General features: G+C 41.8%; 1 protein-coding gene across 2 annotated transcripts; it reads right to left on the reverse strand.

Moving 5' to 3' along the window:
- Positions 1-448: 448 nt before the first annotated feature.
- Positions 449-19,564, reverse strand: gatc (glutamyl-tRNA amidotransferase subunit C). Of its 2 annotated transcripts, XM_043715958.1 has the most exons (6): positions 19,482-19,564; positions 18,397-18,652; positions 17,789-17,839; positions 17,035-17,195; positions 9,859-9,962; positions 449-835 (listed from the first exon to the last, which is right to left on the reverse strand). In XM_043715958.1, the coding sequence occupies exons 1-6, from the start codon at positions 19,547-19,549 to the stop codon at positions 774-776; spliced, it is 702 nt and encodes a 233-aa protein (XP_043571893.1). In that variant the 5' UTR covers positions 19,550-19,564; the 3' UTR covers positions 449-773. The 2 variants fall into 2 exon arrangements, with proteins under 2 accessions (XP_043571893.1, XP_043571894.1); XM_043715959.1 differs by lacking the exon at positions 9,859-9,962.
- Positions 19,565-21,494: the final 1,930 nt, after the last annotated feature.

The raw sequence follows: 21,494 nt of genomic DNA on the forward strand, positions 1-21,494 counted from the left end.
ATACTTATCATTGATAATTTGAAATATTAAGACTTTATGAAAGAAATGAACAATGAAGAAAATGTTAAATTGGATATTAACTTAGGATTTCTCATTGAAAATTTAAAAACAAGTTGTTCCAAATTTAAGTTATGAAACTGCTTGCTTATTAAAAGAGGCAGTGTCAGCCTTAGTTCAGTGATACCTGTAGTATGAGGCCTTGTGCAGAACAGTTGATCACTCCATTCCAGAGACTTAAGTCTCAGTTGAGATTAAGTGTTTAAATAGTGGGGCAAGGAGCACCAACAAAAAGCAGTAATTTGTATGAGATTAAACCACACTTGTCCAACTGCTTAATTTCTCACCTGAAAGGTGGCATTTCCGAGAATGCAGTATTCCCTTAATACTTCACATGAAAAAACACCCTAGATTATGCACAGGTTCCTGAAGTAGAAGGCAAAACCATATCTTTCTGTTTCAAAGGTGAGAATGCACTAAGAGACACACCTTTTCTTTATTTCAGTATTCAAATAAATGACTGTTTTTCTGTTCAATTTTAAATTTAATAAATCAAAAACAACAATCCAAGTTAATAGAGAAAAAATCTACACATCACTGAATTTCACATCTTTGGCACTGCCATTTGATATGAAAAACTGGTTCATTTGACAAATCTGGTGTGCTTGAATCTTCACCGTATGTTCAGTGTAGTCAAGTGGTCTGCAAGAAAGTGGAATTCCTCACCAAGAACGTCCATTTTGAAATTGTTAATTCCAACATTTCCTCTGTCGTGGTCACCGGTTAGAATGCTGAAGGAAGCTGTCTCTCTCTTCTTTCTTTGGCAGTGGAATATTCCCTAAAATGAAAAGACTTTTTTTAATATATTGGGCAAAATATAATCTTAAGTCAATGTAAAAAAAAAAGACAATTGGGAAAATTATTTTTGTTTGGAAGTTATTACTTTCATCACCTCCAGGCACTGCGTTACAAACCATCCTTGGAAAATAGAATGACATTGCAGGTGCTTAATTCATTTTTCCTGGACCATTTCGGTTTTGCCCTGCATAGGCAGAAATCACAGGCATGGAACTTATGCAAATGGAACCCTTGGCAGCAAATATGGGCATTTGTACCATGAGAGGTTCCCTCTTGATCTTGTGTTTAGAGTGATACCTGCTGAACTTTTAACTCAGAACCTTTTCTAAACAATCTAAATGGGATGCCATAATTATTCAATGGCCACTAAAATCTTTCTTCCTTCTCAAAATAAAAGGGAGGAGAGACTGCTTTAAGATAATATCAATCAGGTTCATTATTCATTCAATCAATCATTATTAATGCTTTTAAAACACTATTAGAACTTGCTTCCTAATTTTCTTCTGTAATCTTCTTAAAACTTAACTTGCACTTGATACAGATCCATAGGATCAACATTCATATGATAAATCAACTTAGCAGGTAATCTTCATACAAACCAGTAAGAGACAGTAGGTGGTGGCATGTTCTACCATGAGGACCATCACAGCTATGTCTGAATACATCTTCAGATGACAAACATATTGTGCTTGGATTACTGAACTTCGATCAGAAATACTGACTATTGTCCTGCACATCCCTGAGGAACAAACTCCACGTCTTGGCTGAGATCTTCATGTGGAGCTGACCATGACATGCTTACTCCTCGTGAATGTGTTTTCTGTGAACTGATTAATTTAGACAATACCAGTCCTGCTGCCAAGCAATCTCAATTTTCATTTTATTGAACTAAACATCACAAGAATCCCAATACATTTTTCATATCAATACATTAATGCTAAACTGCAAATAAACTCAACCATTTAAAATTAGATGCTGCCATTGAGAATGCTTGACTGGTTCTGAGTCTCTGCATAAATCAAACCCACCCTTCAGCCTGGCTGTCATTTTTTGTTGTTGAGATAGTTGTGGGGCACAACTGACAATTAGCTTAAGCTATACAGACCAGAATGTTGGGGTTTGATCTAATTCAGTGCCCAGTTAACTGAGCTCAAATAACAGTAAGAGACTTCCAATCAGCCTCGGTCATCCTGTGCCAGGCAAAGAGGGAACACTATTCAGGCCTACTTTGAGGACTGTATTAGGTATGTCAAGAAATCAATGCAGTTAAACTATTGTAACAAAGAGCTCCCCCTTTCCTGTGACGTCCGAAGATGGAAAAAATATGTTCAATTTTAGAACCTCACATTGACAACTAACTTTATTTCCAAACTCAACTTCCATTTGCCACACTTTGAATTTCTACCAAGATAGCCATTAAATGTGCTATTTCCGTTCAAAGAACAATTTAAGTCTCATTTATCTCAAACCATAGCGAGAAGTGGGAAACCTATATTAAAAATCACTCCGTGTAAAGAAGTTAGAAGAACTATGGTTAAAGAAAAATCGCAGGCCATGCTGATAAATATTTGGACTCTTGCCCATTCTGTGATGGGAAAATGAATAACAATGGGTTGACATCAGCTTTCAACCTTCATATTCACTGCAGTGACCGCATTGAGGAAAGCAGTACAACTTAACTCTTTGGTTCGGAGTTGTTTCCCATGCATAAAATCACCTCAGACAAGGGACCAGAAAACATCCCATTAGTTGTGTTTAGTATTTTGGTTTCCAAGTGCATGTCTATTATAGTTTAAATAGCACAAAACACTTGAAGCCACTCAAGTTAGTGCCATCTTAAAAACAAGATGATGTTGTGATTCCAGATGCTGGTACAGTGTGACTGAAATGGAAATGTCAGATTGCTACATGAAAGTATCACTCATATTGATGAACATATCAATAAACTCCAGACTACCAACCACAACAGTACTATTTTTAAAATTACAATGCATTTAAGCACAAAGTCAAAGAAGAACAGTTAAACACCTTCAAGCACTGAGAAACACAAAGCAAGCACCAGTTTTAACATTAGCTAAACTGCATCTGTGACTGCTGGAAAGATTAAAAAAGTAATTTCAATTCTAGTCTTGACTATAATCTTTCACATAACATATAAAAATTTCACTCCATACCCTGTACCACCTTCCCCATTAGTTCAAAGGTAAAGTTACCTGCTCAGAGTGGTCATGAAGAAAGTAACGTGTTACTGCCAGGCAAAAGTCAGGGATTTAATGAATAAGATTTCTCTAGTATTTAAGAGTTTTGAAATTAAACTCATAACTTTAAAGACTGATCTTATTAACAAACTGCCCAACAACTAAGTGGTTTCTTTGATAGGTGCTGATCACTGCGTGCAGGAATCTGATTCTCTATTTGTAATCTGGGTGTGACTCTCAAAAAACATGTATAAACTAAGCAGTAGTTGCTGATTCTGAGTGGTCACAAAAAGAATGCAAAAGTCAGGATTTTGTTGAGCATGGGAATTTGGTGCAGAGGAGGAAGGAAGTGCAGCCTTTTAGTTCTCAACACATGCTGGTTTTGTGTAAGTTAAAAGCACGAAGTATTTACTTTCTTTTGTCCAGGTGTGAATAGAAAATAAATTAAATTATAAGTAGTTACAAAACATTTAGGTTGAAATATGGCAATGCTATTGTGTTTCACTAATGCAATATAACAGCTTGTAATCTCAATCTCATTGTCCAATCAGATCAGCCAAGATATTATTGAATGGCACAGCAGGCTGGAGTTCCTGAAGTGCCTGCTCCTGACTGACACTTTAATGCGACTTTACCAAGCAAACACGCAACTAGTCTCTCATCTTGAATCCCTCAATTGCAGAGTCATTAAGCTGGACTGTGAATTACAGACTCCTCAGCATACAATGAAAAGGGAGTAATATCATGTTAATTTATTCCAGACTTTGTCTCACATTTTTGAGGGAACCAGGCTCAGAATGGGATTAGTGTGAATAATGGGTGAACTGGAGAATGAAAATCCATACAAGCAGATACTACTCAACAGGTCCAATGTTGTTGCTACCTGTTAGAATAAGGCTAAAGACAGTGGAAGGATATCCAATCTACTAATTACAGCACATTGGAAAAAGATACGGGGAGAGGCATAATGTGGTAGTTGTTGGGTAATGCAGTAATCAGACAGAAAGATATCATTCTTAGTGGGCAGAACTCAAAGATCTGGAGAGTCAGAGTCGAAAAGTGTGGCACTGGAAAAAGCACAGCAGGTCAGGAACATCCGAGGAGCAGGAGAGTCGACATTTCGGGCATAAATCTTTCATTCAGAAATGTGCATGGTAAGTCATCGGTCTAGTTCCACATGAGGGATATCTCAAACCAGATTGAAAAGGATATTGAAGGAGGAGGATCCATGAGCTATCTTATAAACAATTTAGAGAAGAGTAGATTACAGGTACTTTGGGAAAGAGCTAATGAACTAAAGATCATGACCTCAAGGTTCATAACTGAGCTATGAGCAAACTGGCATGGGGAGAAACAGATCAGGGAGGTGAATATGTGGCCAAGTGTTTGGAAGTGAGAGATTTCATTTTAAGTATTGGGTTAGCAAGAAATTACTGGGCTAGGCTAATAATTCCTAATGGACAGGAAAAATAAAGTGGTCACAAGGATGAAGTTTTCATAAACAAATCGGATATACTGCAGTCACACATTTGGAGGATTTGACATGGTGGTGATTATTATGGATGAAATCATCTCAATGATGAGAGGTGACAATGAAAGGTCAGTAGACATTGGAGACTTTATGGCTAGAACAAAGAATTACAAATGAATAAAGACTGTCGTGAGAATTGTCTGGCAGTTCCTATAGCAGATATGAAGCAGTAGGTTGTGTAAATACAGAGATTAGGCAGATGTAGGATCAGTGTTTTTAGTAAGAGATTTTGACTTTTATATAAATTTCATAAGATGTCAGGTGAATTTTATGAGTGTACCTGAGCTAATTTAACAATTATGTCCAGGAGCCAACAAGAGATGATATTAGAAATGGTAATGTATAATGATTTACTTAATAGTCTAACTGTACAAGAACACATTTATCTAATGGCAATTATAATGTAGTTGAATAAACAGGTTATTTTCCAAAGGAGAAATGCAAAACAATTACCAACAATTCTAGATTAGGAGAAGGCTGATTTCAAAAGGATGAGAAACAGAGCAATCACAGTAAACTGGACAAATGTATCAATGGGTATCTATCAATGATGACAGAAGATCAGCAAGAGGAGTCCATGTTGAGGGATACACGGAAGCTTAGAGCTGGTGCACAATAGAGAAAGGTTACTGTGTAAGGCCTTCCAGCCATAATACAGCAAGGAATTGGAAACTCTATTGAACCCCTCGAGCTATATGCCTGACAAGTATATAAATTATAAACATCAAAAATATTGGAATTGTATTGCAGCACCTCAGAGTTGAACATGCTGTAAGTAGCAAAGTTAAAGCCTATTGCTCCTTCTGAATTTTCAATTTGAAATGTTTAGCCCTTGGACTGTATCCTGATGTGAAATGTATATTGCAAATTTTAAAAGTATTACAATGATATTGAGGCACCTCAGAGTGTAACATGCTGAATGTAGACAAGATGACTTCTATCACACTGTATAATTTTCAAAACGTCTCATCATGTACTTTTTCAAATTGTATGAATAAAGTATATTTTTGTGATACAGGACCAGTTCTATACTCCTAAGGAATAAGACATTGATTCATCAGAAGAGACAACCGTGGACCAATAAAGATGTAAAGGACAACATAAAACATATAAGAAAGCAAATAAAAATGCAGAAAAAAACACTAATCCTGGTGAATAGGAAGTAGACAAAGTACATCACTAGTGACAAAACAGAATAGGGAGCTAGAAAAGGAGCTCTGAGGGAAATCAAAATTAACACTTTAGAAAGAAAGAGTGATCACGTGGAAAGTACGCCTCTTTAAACCAGGTAACAGTGCCATTATCAATGGAAATTAGGACATGACACACATGCTGAATAATCATTTTGTATGTGAGTTGAATTAGAAGAGGAGGTTAACATGCTAGACATGTCAAATAATTAATACTGAATCAGGGTCAGAGACCCATCTAAATGATGAAGCAAAGTAAGAGTGACCTTAGGATGGAGGAATGGTCATTGATGGTATAGTTGGGGATGTCCGAGCCTAGGAGAGATTCCTGAGGAACAGAGGGCTTTTGTGGCACAGTAATAGCGTTTCTATGTAATTGCGTAGGCCCAGGTTCAAATCCCACCTACTGCAGATGTGTGTCACAACATCTCTGAATAGGTTGTCTAGAAAATATCAACCACACAGATCATGGAAGAGGCCTGATTTCAATCCATTTATAAAATTGGTCCATTGACAATTGCTAACGCTGGGATAGGAGCTTTCTAACAATCCAAAATCTTGTGATGTGGTAATGTCCGTATCTCTGAGCCAGAAGGCTTGGGTTCAAGTCCCACATACTCCTGCAGAGACACCTGGCACTGGGATGGCTGGCCTCCAAACATCTTTCTTTGTGTCAGGCATGTCTCCAGCCAGTGGAGAGATTTCCATTGGCTCCAGTTTTACTAGAGCTCCTTAATGCCACAATTGGTCAATGCTGCCTTGATGTCAAGCGAGGTCATCCTCACTTCTCCTCTGGAGTTCAGCCTTTTCTTCAATGTTTGAACAAAGGTTGCAATGGGATCAGGAGCTGAGTGGCCCTGGCGGAGCCCAAACTGAGCTGGTTATTGCTGAGCGAGTGCTGTCTGATTGCACCGCCAACAGTCCCTTCCATCCCTTTAATGATAACGAACGCGGGGGGAGGAGAGGAATCCGGCCAATTGGATTTGTCCAGCTTTTTGAGATACCTAGATAATCTTCCACATTGTTGGGTAAATGCCAGGACTGTATCTGGAACAACTTGACTAGGGATATGGCTAATTTGGGCACACAGCTCATCAGTACTATTGTCAGGTTGTTGTCAGAGCCTCTGTAATATCCAGAGCCTTCAGTGGTTTCTTGGTACCCGTAAAGTGAAGCAATTTGGCTGAAGACTGGCATGTGATCCTGAGGACCAACAGGAAGAGGTCAAGATGAATCATCTACTCAGCACTTCTGGCTGAAAGTTAAAGATTATAAGACATGGGAGAAGGAGCAGGACATGGAGGCTGCCCTTCAGTGAGATCATGGCTTTTCAGATAATCCTTAATTTCCCTATCTTTTCACCATAACCTGTAACTCCCTCACTGACTAAGAATCTCTATATCTCAGCCTTGAATGCAGCCCCCCCTGTAGTAAAGGATTCCACTGATGCACCATTCTCAGAGAGAAGAATTTCCTCCTCATCTCTGTCTTAAATGGGTGGCTACTTATTCTGGTCCTAAATGCTCCCAAAAGCAGGAACAAGAAACATCCCCAGATTCAAGAGTTAAACTATGAAGAAAGATTCCACAAACCAAGGGTGTGTGCTTGCTGGGACTGTTAAAGTTGAAGAGTGAGTTGATTAACATTTTCAAGATATCAAAGGAAATGGATAAAATAAACAGAGAGAAACTATTTCCATTGATTGAGCTGAGGTCCTTAAGTCATAGTTGAAAAAGTACGAACTGAACTATTCAAGACAGAGATGAGGAAATAATTCTATATACAAAGCACTATAAAGTTCAAAACTCTCTTCTATAACTGATACGAGACCAGTTATTCGTTTTGTAACTGAAACTGATTTTCTTGATGAAAGAGATTAAGGAGTATAGGGCAAAGGTGCAGGGAGTTGGGTCAGTTCAACCACAATCTCTCTAAACTAGAGGAACAACTTCACAATTGGTTAAATGGCTATTTCTGCTACTACCTGTCACAAATCAGTTTCAATCACTGAGTTACAATGAGTTGCAACTACAGCATACAGGCTTAGGGGAAAGAAACAACAACATCAGTCATGACTCCCAAGCTCGACTGTCACATAAAACATCTTACGGTAGGTGTTATCCTGGTTTATGGACTATGTCAAGTCAGCATGACCTACCTGACACTTTACTCACTTGGCTCTCTAGCCCCTCCCAGTTGGTACCCTACTTAGTTGACACTATACTCACTTGGCTCTCTATTTCTTCCCAGTTTCTGACATGTTTGGTATCATGGCTCACATGTCATCAACACACAGTGCATGCTACCCACCATTTCAATTTGATTCCTTTGCCAAGTGTCAGTCTGTGGTGAGGATTTTCTGGGGACAGGCAATCTCATGCAAATTCCCACTCCAGCCCTTTTTTTTATATAAAAGAAGGGAGTTTTGCTTTTCTGAGAGAATAATGTGCTCAGACCGACCTAATAAATATAGAGACTATGACAGTTCTTTCTTGTCACAGAACTGCTGGGAGGGTGGAGTGTCAGATGGGTGGAGATGTAGGTGCCAGGTGGGTAGGGTGAAAACTGGCGAAGGGACAGACAGCCAGGTGGGTATAGTGTCAGGTAAGGAGGGTGCCAACTGGGAGGGGTAGAGAGTCAGGTGGGAAGTGGGGCAGGTGAGTGTTTGCAAAAGATCAGGGTGGGCCAGTGGGGGAGGGAAAGGATGATCGGGTCCAATGGTGGGTGGTGCAAGTCAGATCTAAAAGCAGTGGCAGTGGTTAGGTGATGGAACTCAAGGTGAGGGTATCAGGTCCACTGACTGGGCAGGGTTCAGATCTTAATGGAGATGGAGGGAAGGTGTTGGATATCAGGGGTAGGGTGTGTCAGGTGTCAGTGGGTAGGGGAAGGTGTGCTTCCAGGTCCTGGGGAGAGAGGGGTATCATGTTGTTGTGGGGAGTGCTTATCTCAGTGCCTGGGATGTGTGTTAGGGTCAGGATCTGGGTTGTGTAACTGTTCATGACAGTGGAGTAGTTTGGGGTGTGTGAGCTAACTATGGGGTCAGTACTCAGGACTAGGTATCTAATTTCTAACTTTTCCAGAATAATTATTTCACTTAATTTCATTGGAACCATCCAGAGTCTCTGATTTTTCAGCAGTTGCCAAGATTGGAGGAATTGCCCAGAGGAACAGTCAGTTTCAGAGTGTGTACAATGGGGATTCACACCTCCCACTTACACTGGAGTAAAGACTGTCTGGCCAGTGGGAAATCTGTGCCAGTCTTCTAATCATGTGTTTCTGTTTTTAGATAAAGCTGTCTTTTATTCTGCCATCGACTTTCTCAGGACCAAAGCTGTCTTCTACTAGTCTTTGTTTTTTTTTGCACAATATCACTATTATTTAATCTCTTTTGCCTCTAAAATATCCCTGACCTTTTGTTCTGGCTGATGCTCCCTCATTTATCAACATCACAAACCCATCTCATTTCAACCTCTCTTCAGTTCCTAAGAAGTCATAATTAATCCAAATGTTGACTCTCTTCCCCCACAGATGCTGCCAGACCTGCTGAATTTTTCCAACACCTGCTGTGTTTAACAACAGTAGATGCTTGACCAATAATCTCAAAGAGGCATTTGAAAAACTAAATGACTAATGAGAAAGATTTTCAATAAATGAGAATGAATGTCAGGCAGCTGACCTGCAACAAAAACAGAGATCGCTGGAGAAACCTGGCAGGTCTAGCAGCATCTGCTGTGGTAAGAAAGCACAGTTAACATTTCAGAGTCTGGTAACTCTTTATCAGAACTGCTGGCAGCTCGAAAAAGAGGTATTTATGCTGAAGAGGAAATTGGGGGAGGTGAGTGGATAGGTGGAGATGGAACCCAGAGAGAGAGAGAAAGAAAAAGAGAGACATGTGAATGGGGTAGGTAAGCAAGGAATAGCAGGTCAGGACAGAATAAACGCTGACTTATGTGATAATGAGAGCTTTGTATTAGAGCCAGTTTGCAATGTCAATTATAGCTCTGACACCTTCTAGCCAAATCTGGAGAGAATACCACCTGATGAGTTTGAAAGCACCAAAGATGGTAAAGCTGATTGAACTTGCCTGGAGGTGCTATAAAGTATTCCTCTACAACTTGCTTCGCATTGCTGAGGATTGCCTCTGCACAGTAACCTTCCGTGACTGTGTCCTCACGCAAGTACAATGGCCTGTGTGATAAAATAGAAATGTTTTGAGAACTGAATTGAAAGGTACTATACTAGCAGTCTATAGATCTCTCAGGTCAGTGATAAGACAACTTCACAAGAACATAAGAACAGGAACAGATTATAGTAAATCCCCAACTGACTTGCATGCAAAACAATGTTGGCAAGTTAATAGAGCCTATAATTTCACTGAGCGTTCCAATATTTGTTTTAACATCATATCCTGTGTTCTCCATTTAGCACCATTTTGGAAGTGCTTCTCCCATCCTCTCACCCACTGATTTGCAGCATCTGCCTGTGCCCAACACTCTGGCATCTCCCCTCCCTAACCAACCCTGTCGATGAACCTCCTGTATCCTGACTGTTGCCATTTACGTCTCCTGAATGTGCATTCTTGCCAAGGACATGGAAAATATAGAATGTAGGGAAACAGATGGTGACACCTTGATAAATGTCCATATTACAGAAGAGGAAGTGCTGGATGTCTTGAAATGCATAAAGATGGATAAATCCCCAGGACCCGATCAGGTGTACCTGAGAACTCTGTGGGAAACTAGGAAAGTGATTGCTGGGCCTCTTGCTGAGATATTTGTATCATCGATAGTCACAGGTGAGGTGCCACTGTTTACGAAAGGTGGTAAGGAAAAGCCAGGGAACTATAGACCGGTGAGCCTGACGTCGGTGAGGGCAATTTGTTGGAGGGAATCCTGAGGGACAGGATGTACATGTATTTGGAAAGGCAAGGACTGATTAGGGATAGACAACATGGCTTTGTGCGTGGGAAATCACATCTCACAAACTTGACTGAGTTTTTTGAAGAAGTAACAAAGAGGATTGATGAGGGCAGAGCAGTAGATGTGATCTATATGGACTTCAGTAAGGTGTTTGACAAGGTTCCCATGGGAAACTGGTTAGCAAGGTTAAATCTCACGGAATACAGGGAGAACTAGCCATTTGGATACAGAACTGGCTCAAAGGTAGAAGACAGAGGATGGTGGTGGAGGGTTGTTTTTCAGACTGGAGGCCTGTGACCAGTGGAGTGCCACAAGGATCGGTGCTGGGTCCTCTACTTTTCGTCATTTATATAAATGATTTGGATGTGAACATAGGAGGTACAGTTAGTAAGTTTGCAGATGGGCCTCTTGCTGAGATATTTGTATCTAAATTGGAGGTGTAGTGGACAGCGAAGGAGGTCACCACAATTTACAACAGGATCTTGATCAGATGGGCCAATGGGCTGAGGAGTGGCAGATGGAGTTTAATTTAGATAAATGCGAGGTGTGAATTTTGGAAAAGTAAATCAGAACAGCACCTATACAGTTAATGGTAAGGTCCTCGAGAGTGTTGCTGAAGAAAGAGACCTTGCAATATAGGTTCATAGCTCCTTGAAATTAGAGTCGCAGGTAGATGAGATAGTGAAGAAGGCATTTGGTATGTTTTCCTTTATTGGTCAGAGTATTGAGTACAGGAGTTGGGAGGTCATGTTGCGGCTGTACAGGACATTGGTTAGGCCACTTTTGGAATATTGCGTGCAATTCTGGTCTCCTTCCTATTGGAAGGATGTTGTGAAACTGATAGGGTTCGGAAAAGATTTACAAGGATGTTGCCAGGGTTGGAGGGTTTGAGCTATAGGGAGAGACTGAATAGGCTGGGGCTTTTTTCCCCAGAGTTTCAGAGGCTAAGGGGTGACCTTATAGAGATTTATAAAATCATGAGGAGCATGGATAAGATAAATAGACAAAGTCTTTTCCCTGGGTTGGGGGAGTCCAGAACTAAAGGGTCAGGGTGAGAGGGGAAAGACATAAAAGAGACCTAAGGGGCAACTTTTTCACGCAGAGGGTGGTACGTGTATGGAATGAGCTGCCAGGGGAAGTGGTGGAGGCTGGGACAATTACAACATTTAAGAGACATATAGATGGGTATATGAATAGGAAGGGCTTAAGAGGGATATAGGTCAAATGCTGGCAAGTGGGACTAGATTAGGTTGGGATATCTGTCGGTGTGGACGAGTTGGATTGAAAGGTCCGTTTCAGTGCTGTACATCTCTATGACACTATGCAGGTCCAATTTCAGAGCTTCAGGGATTGTGAAAGTGCAGATTCCAGTGGTGCAGAAATGCCAAACTGGGACCTCTTTAATCCATGTGTTTAGTTGAGCTTCTGCCTCTCATCAGCACTCGTGTCCACAGTCCTTGTTGACTGGGGAGGTTCTGGACTCGAAGTGACAACGTGAGTGTCCAGGTGGGATGCTCTTTGGAGGGTCAGTGTGGACTCAATGGGTCGATAGGTCTGCTTCCACACTGTAGGGGGCTCTACGATTCTACGTTCTTTCAGTAAAGTGAAACAAATGTGAACATCATGGGTTTTGAACATCTGCCTATTTCCCGTTCCCTTCTGCTCTACGTTTGCAGCTTCCACTGGCACCCTGTTCTCAGGCCTTTAAGCCGTCCCCTCATCCCCCACATGGACACTCCCTTTTCTATCTCAAACATTCCCAACTCTGGGAAATAAAAGCCAAATCTTGAGAGATGCTAGGAATCTGAAATAAAAACAGAAAAGGATTAAATTCCCAGCGGGTTTGATAGCAGCTGCAAAGGGAGAAATGTTTCAAGTCATTGACCTGCTTAACATTTACAGGATTTTACTTCTTAAAATTCTACATGCCATTGGTTGATTGTCTGCATTACCCACTGGTTCAGGGACATAAAATACAAGCAATCTGCCCAAATTAAATGCAACAAAGAAAAATCTTTGGGATTAAGAATCTTCGTATCTACGGTCCTGGGTGCACAATGCATATAAACTTTCTCATAGTCAGCAGACAGGATCTCTCCCATAGAAAATACTCTTCCCAATTTAGTCTTAATTGTCGAAAAGTTTTCTGAGAGATAGTGTGCCTGGAATGAATGAGAGACCACCTCTGCTGCTGAACTCACTCATAAATAGTACAAGCTACCTTGTACTGCCCTACACTCTTTGACAGACAAAGATTGCTCTGATGGGATGTATTTCCTGACACTCAATAAGCTATTAGTCAAGTTATTGGGGTGGCACAGTGGCTCAGTGGTTAGCACTGCTGCCTCACAGCACAGGAACTTGGGTTTGATCTTACCTTCGGGTGTCTGTCTGTGTGGAGTTTGCACATTCTCCCCGTGTCTGTGTGGGTTTCCTCTGGGTGCTCTGGTCTCCTCCCACAGAGCAAAGATGTGCAGATTAGGTGGACTGGCCATATTAAATTGCCCGTAGTGTTCAGGGATGTGCAGGCTAGGTGGATTAACCATGGGAAATGCAGAGTTACAGGCATAGGGTGGGGTTGTGTGTCAAGGTGGGATGCTCTTGGGAGAGTCAGTGTGGACTCAATGGGCCGAATGGCCTGCTTCCACACTGCAGGGACTCTACGATTCTGTGTTCTTTCAGTAAAGTGAAACAAAAGTGAATATCATGGGTTTTCTGATGACACGTTTCTGGCATCTCTTTCGAAACACTCTGGACATCTCCGTCTCTCACTCACTCTCTCACGTATCTCTCTCTCTCTTTCTCACATATACACAAAGCAAGATTCTCTTCAGTCAAAAAAATAAAACTGGACTTCAGTTTAAAACATAGACAGATTCAAAGCAGGTCCTCACACCAAAACTGAATTGTCTGACCTGAGATGTCACCTCTTGTACATTGATAAAAGCTTTAGTTATCTACAGACAAAGACTTGCAGGGAGTCTAGATTTTGTATTTTAATCAGCAGTCTACCTTCTAACTTATTAAAAGACTCAATAAGGGCAGCTAGTTTTAAAGTTGTTAGCTTTTTGGTTATAAATACTGTGTCTTGTGTCTCTCTATCATACAATGCCTAAGAAAGGAACTAAGCTCCAAAAGCTTGCACTTTCAAATAAACCTGCTGGACTATGATCTGGTGTCATTTGATTTTTGACCCTTGTCCACCCCAGTTCAACTCTGGCATCTCCACATCATTGTAACATCATTGATAATCCTATTTTCGCGAACCTGTTTCTTTCTGTCTAATTCACGTTATCAGAGCAAAAATGCAAATGCATCCCACAATTTGGGGATTCTGTAATACAATTGTGGGCATAACCTCTGCCTATGTGCCCCCAATTTCATGAGGAAATAGATCTGAAACAGCACACTCCCTGTACAGGGACCGTGAAATATTGCACCACCAAGCTATCTACATTAGTAACACCTTTCACAAAAACACAAAGAGTTATGAAGTAGTACGTTCAAAGAGTGAAACAGCAGGAAAGTACAGGACAATAAAAGATCACCGATATAATCGTGACCTCTTGAGCATTGCTTGTATTAACTGCTCCATCATTTGTAGCTGTGCCCCTAGCAGCCAAAGTCCTAATCTCTGGAATTTTGTCCACTCTCTCTATTCTCCTTAAGACCTACCACTTAGAATTATAGAATCCCTACAGTGTAGAAACAGGCCCTTCGGCCCAATAGATCCTCTGAAGAGTGACCCACCCAGACCCTTTCCCCTACCCTATTCTCCTATATTTACCCCTGACAAATGCACCTAACCCTGGGCCAAGATTTTGATCACTGCTTTTGCGATTCAGTGTCAACTTGAGTTAACAGCGTCAATAGAGATTGACTGCTTAATGGCATGGCGTAAAAATAACAATCTCTCCGCGAACGTTAGCAAGACGAGTACAAAGATGGCCTTGTCTGCATCAATGGAGCTGGGGTGGAGATGGTTGTCAGCATCAGGCTCCTGGGAGTGATGAGCACCAACAATCTGTCCTGGTCCACCCACATCGACGCAATGGTCAAGAAAGCACAACAATGCCTCTACTCAAAGTTTGTGAGAAGATTTGTAGCTCGGGTGCTCGTTGTTGTGGTTCTGTTCACCAAGCTGGGAATTTGTGTTGCAGACGTTTTGTCCCCTGTCTAGGTGACATCCTCAGTACTTGGGAGCCTCCTATGAAGCGCTTCTGTGATGTTTCCTCCGGCATTTATAGTGGTTTGTCTCTGCTGCTTCTGGTTGTCAGTTCCAGCTGTCAGCTGCAGTGGCCGGTATATTGGGTCGGTATAATATACTATTATAGGACAAGCCAAACAGAGAACAGCCAGGGAATTCCTAGAGGCATGGCACTCATCCACAGATTCTATCAACAAACACACCGACCTCGACCCAATATACCGGCCACTGCAGCGGACAGCTGGAACTGACAACCGGAAGCGGCAGAGACAAACCACTGTAAATGCCGGAGGAAATATCACAAAAGTGCTTCACAGGAGGCTCCCAAGCACTGAGGATGTCACCTAGACAGGGGACAAAATGTCTGCTCGGCGAACAGAACCACAACAATGCCTCTACTTCTTTAGGTAGCTAAGGAACTTCATCATGTCTACAAGGACTCTTACCAATTTTTTACAGGATGCACCACAGAAAGCATCCCTACCTGGATTTATCACAGCTCGGTATGACAACTGCTCTTCCCAAGGCCGCAAGAAACCACAGAGAATCGTGAACACAGCCCAGGCCCTCACGTAAACCAGCCTTCCATTCATTGAACCCAACTTTATTTCCCACTGCCTCAGGATTTGATTTGATTTATTGTAGTTACATGTACCTAAGTACTGTGAAAAGCTTTGTTTTGCGAGCAGCACAGACAGATCATAGCAAACAAAGACACAAAGATCATTGGGAAAGCAACCAACCAACATAATCAAAGAACCTCCCACCCAACTTATACTCTCTTCCATCTTCCCCTGTCAAGCAGCAGATATGAAACATATATGAATAGATTCAAGATCCACTTTTTCCCTGCTGTTATTAGACTTCTGAATGGACCTCTCAAATTATAAATTTAACGTTGATCTCGTTCCCTTTGCATCTTCTCTGTAGCCTTAGCATTGTATTCCTCACTCTGTTGTATTACCTGAATGCACTTTGTATGATCTGCCTGTACTGTATGCAAAACAAAACTTTTCACTGTACCGAGGTACAAGTGACAATTATAAATCAAACCAAACTTTAATGTATAGATTCGCCTGTCAAACACCTTGATCCATTTTGTGAGGTTAAAGGTGCTAGATACAAGTACAAATTGTTGTTATTCAGTTAGTATCACTACAACAGATTATCTGGTCACTAATTTCTATGCCAACAAACGCTTTCATGTACATAGCACTTTTAACATAGTAAAACATCTCAACTGCTTCACAGGACCAAAATTGCTAATAGATAGGTGACCAACATAAATAAGTTGGAGGACTGTTTTAAAGGAGGAAATTTCAGAATTTACATCTGCTGCACTTTATAAATTTATCAACATAAAATATTTCACTCGGATGTACAACTGTTTTTTTAAATGCATTTCTGGGAGATGCGTGTCCCTAGTTAGGTCACCAATTATTGTCCATACCTAATTGCTCAGAGAACAATTAAGAGTCAACCACATTGCCATGGGTCACATGTAGGCCAGACCCAATAAGAAAGACTTATTTCCCTCCTTAAAAAGGACATTAATGACCTAGGTAGCAAGATGGCTCAGTGGTTAGCACCGATGCCTCACAGCACCAGGGACCTGGGTTTATTTCCAGCCTCAGGTGACTGTCTGTACGGAGTTTGCACATTCTCCCCGTGTCTGCGTGGGTTTCCTTCAGGTGTTCCAGTTTCCTCCTGCAATCCAAAGATGTGCAAGTGGCAATGCTAAATTGCCTGTAGTGGTCAGGAATATGTAGGTTAGGTGCATTAGTCTGGGGTAAATGTAGAGTAATAGGGGAATGGGCCTGGATGGGATACTCTTCGGAGGGTTGATGTGGACTTGCTGGGCCGAAGGGCCTGTTTCCACACTGTAGCGATTCTATGAGGTGGGTTTTTTTTTTAACAACAATCAAACAGTTGCCATTACTGATCAATTCACCATCTGTCATGGTGGGATTCGAACTCAGGTCCTCAACACATTAAGCCTGGGGTTCTGAGTGACCTGTGCAGTGACACTACCACTACATCATCACCTCCCCTAACAATCTAACTCCTTTGGTCTCTTTTGCTCTCCTTAATTTACCAAGTAATTTACCATCAGGTAAGACAGAGATACCATTACCTGTCCTCCAGCACTGAATCCATGGGCTCCACTCCCTCAGTGTTAACAGCATGCAGCTGGTTGGCAAACTGTATGGCATCTGCCAATCTTTCTATACCCTCCTGGTTCCGAAAATCAACGAGTGCCAATCGTTCAAGATGGTCAATCATCTCCATGGTAACCTGGAGTTTGTTGGCATGAAAACATATGGGTCACATTAAATCATTATAAGTCTCTGCCCAGCATAGCACTGTGCAACCACTGTGCCAGAGAACCAGGGTCTATCACTGGCCTGTGTAAAGTTGAAGCAGTGCAGGTACTGTGTCCCTGAACTATAGCGTGGGAAACAATTAAGCTTTTCTATCTCTTCAATAAATGATCCAGCACACAGAAACTGCAACTGTATGCACCAACTTTTATATTTTCTCACTTTCTCACCTGAAAGCACCAGTTCCCTAATTATTTCTACTGTCAACAGGCTCCTCTGTCCATTCACACCCAAGCAGCCTTCTGGGTAAAGTCTCAATCGTTTATTTAAGGTGCCTAGATTTAAAAGCTCAGTTCAAGTCTGCTCACACTTGCAATGCAATCAAGGGATTGCTGGAGAGTTAAGGAACCCATGGATCCTCTTTCCCACCCAGGGTCGATGAGCAATCCTACCACTGCACAGAGCAGGGTCAAACACTGGGCCTCCCAGGTCTATATGGTTCTCAATAAGAGGTTTAATTACCAACAAGTACAGGTTTCAGCTGTTTCCCAGGAAATGCTTCCTTACCTCTGGAAACTCACGGACCTCTACAGGCTGCCAGGATGGACTCTGAGGCACCTAAAAAGATCAAGAATGGAAATCTAAATCAGAGCAGTTTGGTTCCAGTGATAGTTAAATGGTCATCAAATGCCTAACCTCAGGAATGATGACTGACCAGTTGAAGAAGAGGGCAGAGGTGCCTGAACCCTCAAAACTGACAAGGAAATTAGAGTGGAGTTTTAATGGAGACATTATATGCTACCCACAGATCAGGTAGAATGTGACCCAATAATGTTGCAGAGATATAGGGTCAATGGGCTGGTGAATAAAACAGTGCAGCGTCGCAATAGTGATGGTGAGACTTTATGGGATGTTGAAGAAGGAGAGATCACTGACTGATTGCTCATCCGGATTAAGGGGGTGATCCGGATTAAAGGGGTGATCCGGATTAAAGGGGTGATCCGGATTAAAGGAGTGATCCAGGTTCAGGGGGGATCCGGATTAAGGAGGGGATGGGGATGCGGATTCGGGGGGAGGTGATCCGGGTTCAGGGGGTAAACGGGTTCGGTTCTCTCCAGCCCCGGGGATGACTGGCGGCTGGAGGCGGTCGCCCGGAGCTCCAGCCCCGGCCTTACCTTAGTCCGGCCCGGGGCTGGGCCCGCTTCCTCAGGCCTCCCGCTGCTGGGCCCGGGCGGCCTCCCACAAACGGCAGTCCGACCATTCCGCGGGCTCGGGCTCGGGCTCAGCCGCCGGGGCAGCGGCACCGAGAGAGCGGCTCTCCTGGTGAAGCTCCACATTGTCCCGGGGCCGAGGGGAATGAGGCAGGAGCCGGGCTCCAGCGGCTGTGGCCTCGGAGACAGTGAGCAGGAAGGGCCCTGGATCCGGACTGTACTAATAACACATCAATAATCTGATTCAATCTATCATCCTAATAAATAATCTATAATCATTACATATAATTATATATATATAATTAATCTATAATCTGAATTAATAATCCGAATTAAATCTGTACTCTGAATCAATCATCTATCATCCAAATCAATAATCTATAATCCTAATCAATAATCTATCAGCCGAATTAAAAATCAGCATTCCAAATCACTTTAAATACATCTTCTGTTCCTGATCCCACAGCATTATATCTGGTGTCACCCAAGGGTGCAAATTTAGCAATATCCTTTTTTATTGTCTACATACTGGTCTTCAGTGACAAAAAGTGATATCACAGCATTTGTTTTCACATGGTCCCCAATACCATACAGCTGTACCTCACTAAGACACATCACAACTCTTTCATTATCGCTAAATTATCAGATTACTAATCTAAAATCCAGAACTGAATGTGTACATTCGGATTAAATGTTGGGAAGATCAAATTATTGTTTTCAGTCCTCACTCTCAACTCCATTCTCTACCTACTAGTTCCATCCAATACCCATGCAACAGTCTGAGTTTAAATCAATCATGTTCATATCTGACCATGACCAACCATATAGCCTCACGAGAACCAAGTCCACCTGTTTCCATCTTCATAGCATTGCCAAACATTGTCTGTGTCCCAGCTAATGAGCTGCTGAAAGCCTCAAGCATGTCTTTGTTACCTCTACATTCAACTATTTCAAAGTAGCTGGTCTCCTACATTCTATCCTCCATAAACTTGAGGTCATCCAACTCTGCTACCTATGTCCTAACTTGAAACATATCATTCCCATATCACCTCTGTGCTTGCTGAGCAATGTTGGCTCCCAGAAAACAATGTCTTGATTTTAAAGTACAAATCTTCATTTCTAAATCCTTCCATGGCCTACTCCTTCCCTAACTCTGTAATCATCCAGACCCATCCGCTCTGAGATATCTTGGCTCATCTAATCTGACTTCTTCAGGTTCCTTAATTCTAATCACTTCACCATTGGTGGTAATGCCTTCAGTTATCTTGGTAACCTTGAAAAATCTCAAGTAACCAACCCTCTCTAAACCTTTCTATTCAACTTCCTTCCTTTAAAATACACTTTAAAACCTATCTCCTTTTTTGGTCAACTAACCTCATGTTTCTTCCTGAAGCTCAGTATCATATTTTGTTACATAATACTTCTGTGATATTAGAATATTTTATTATGCTTGTTATGTTACGCTATGTAACTAAAGTTGCTCATTCCATTGAAGATTATCAAAGAGAATTAGAATGAAAACCTAAAAGACACAGAATGATAATTCAAGCAAAGCAATAACATAAACAATGGGGGGTCAATCCACTTTTCACGTTATTAATGCTCACTTTGATAAATATTACTTTTCACTTTATTCATTCCTTGCAATGCTTTTGTACAGCTAAGTAACTTGTTCACAAGGTGGACCACTCCTGAGTCAAGAAGATTGGTGAGACTGGAGCTATCTGCAGGGCAGGCTGGGCCGGTTACATTCTGCAAAGCACATAGAAAAAAGTAGAATCCTTACAGTGTTGAAGCATTCAGCCCATCAAATCTACATGACCCCTCAGATGAGCATCCCACCATTTCCTTGTAACTCTGTGTTTCCCATGGTTAATCTGCTTAGCCTGCACATCCCTGGACAATTTAGCATGGCCAATCCACCTAATCAGCACATCTTTGGATGGTGGGGAAGAAACTGGAGCATCCAGAGGAAACCCACACAGACACATGGAGAATGTGCAAACTCCACACAGACAGTTGCCCGAGGGTGGAATGGCACCCGGGTCCCTGGCACTGTGAGACAGCAGTACCACCCACTGAGCCACCATGTAGCCCAGTATGCCATGATAGAGAATTGTCTTTATAATCAAGCCATTGTGCAAAATATTGACCACTGGTGTGTTTGCGTCACTTAGAGTCATAGAGTCCAGAGATGTACAGCACGGAAACATACCCTTCAATCCAACTTATCCATGCCGACCAGATATCCCAACGCAATCTAGTCCCACCTGCCAGTACCTAGCTCAAACCCTTCCTGTTCATATACCCATCCAGATGTCTTTTAAATGTTGCAATTGTTCCCAACCTCCACCACTTCCTCTGGCAGCTTATTCCATACACATACCACCCACTGCGTGAAAAAGTTGCCCTTAGGTCTCTTTTATATCTTTCCTCTCTCACTCTAAACCTATGCCCTCTAGTTCTGGTCTCTACCACCCCAGGAAAGAGACTTTGTCTATTTATCCTATCCATGCCCCTCATGATTTTATAAACCTCTATAAGGTCACCCCTCAGCCTCCGACATGCCAGGGAAAACAGCCCTAGCCTATTCAACCGCTCCTGTAGCTCAAATCCTCCAACCCTGGCAACATGCTTGTAAATCCTTTCTGAACCTTTTCAAGTTTCACAACATCTTTCCGATAGGAAGTAGCCAAGAATTGCATGCAATATTCCAACAGTGGCCTAACCAATGTCTTGTACAGCCACAACATGACCTCCCAACTCCTATAATTAATACTCTGACAATAAAGGAAAACATACCAAACACCTTCTTCACTATCCTACCTACCTGCGACTCCACTTTCAAAAATCTATGAACCTGCACTCCAAGGTCTCTTTGTTCAGTGTATAAGTCCTGCTAAGATTTGCTTTCCCAAAATGCAGCATCTCGCATTTTTCTAAATTAAACTCCATCTGTCACTTCTCAGCCCACTGGCCTGTCTGTTCAAGATCCCATTTAATCTTTCAAGGTTTTTAGAACTATTATTCAAATTCTCAAACTGTCATGAACTCATGTTTTA

This window comes from Chiloscyllium plagiosum, chromosome 25, assembly GCF_004010195.1.
Source record: "Chiloscyllium plagiosum isolate BGI_BamShark_2017 chromosome 25, ASM401019v2, whole genome shotgun sequence".
Lineage (NCBI taxonomy): Eukaryota > Metazoa > Chordata > Chondrichthyes > Orectolobiformes > Hemiscylliidae > Chiloscyllium > Chiloscyllium plagiosum.

Bases quoted from the DNA above. Each gene is read 5' to 3' on its own strand.
- gatc (XM_043715958.1), bottom strand. From the start codon at position 19,549: ATGAAGATTTGTACTTTAAAATCAAGACATTGTTTTCTGGGAGCCAAC. The intron at 18,653-19,481 runs GTGATATGGGAA...ATGTGTTATTAG, and splicing joins ATTGCTCAGCAAGCACAGAG to TACAGTCCGGATCCAGGGCC. The intron at 17,196-17,788 runs GTAAGGAAGCAT...AACAAACTCCAG, and splicing joins AGGTCCGTGAGTTTCCAGAG to GTTACCATGGAGATGATTGA.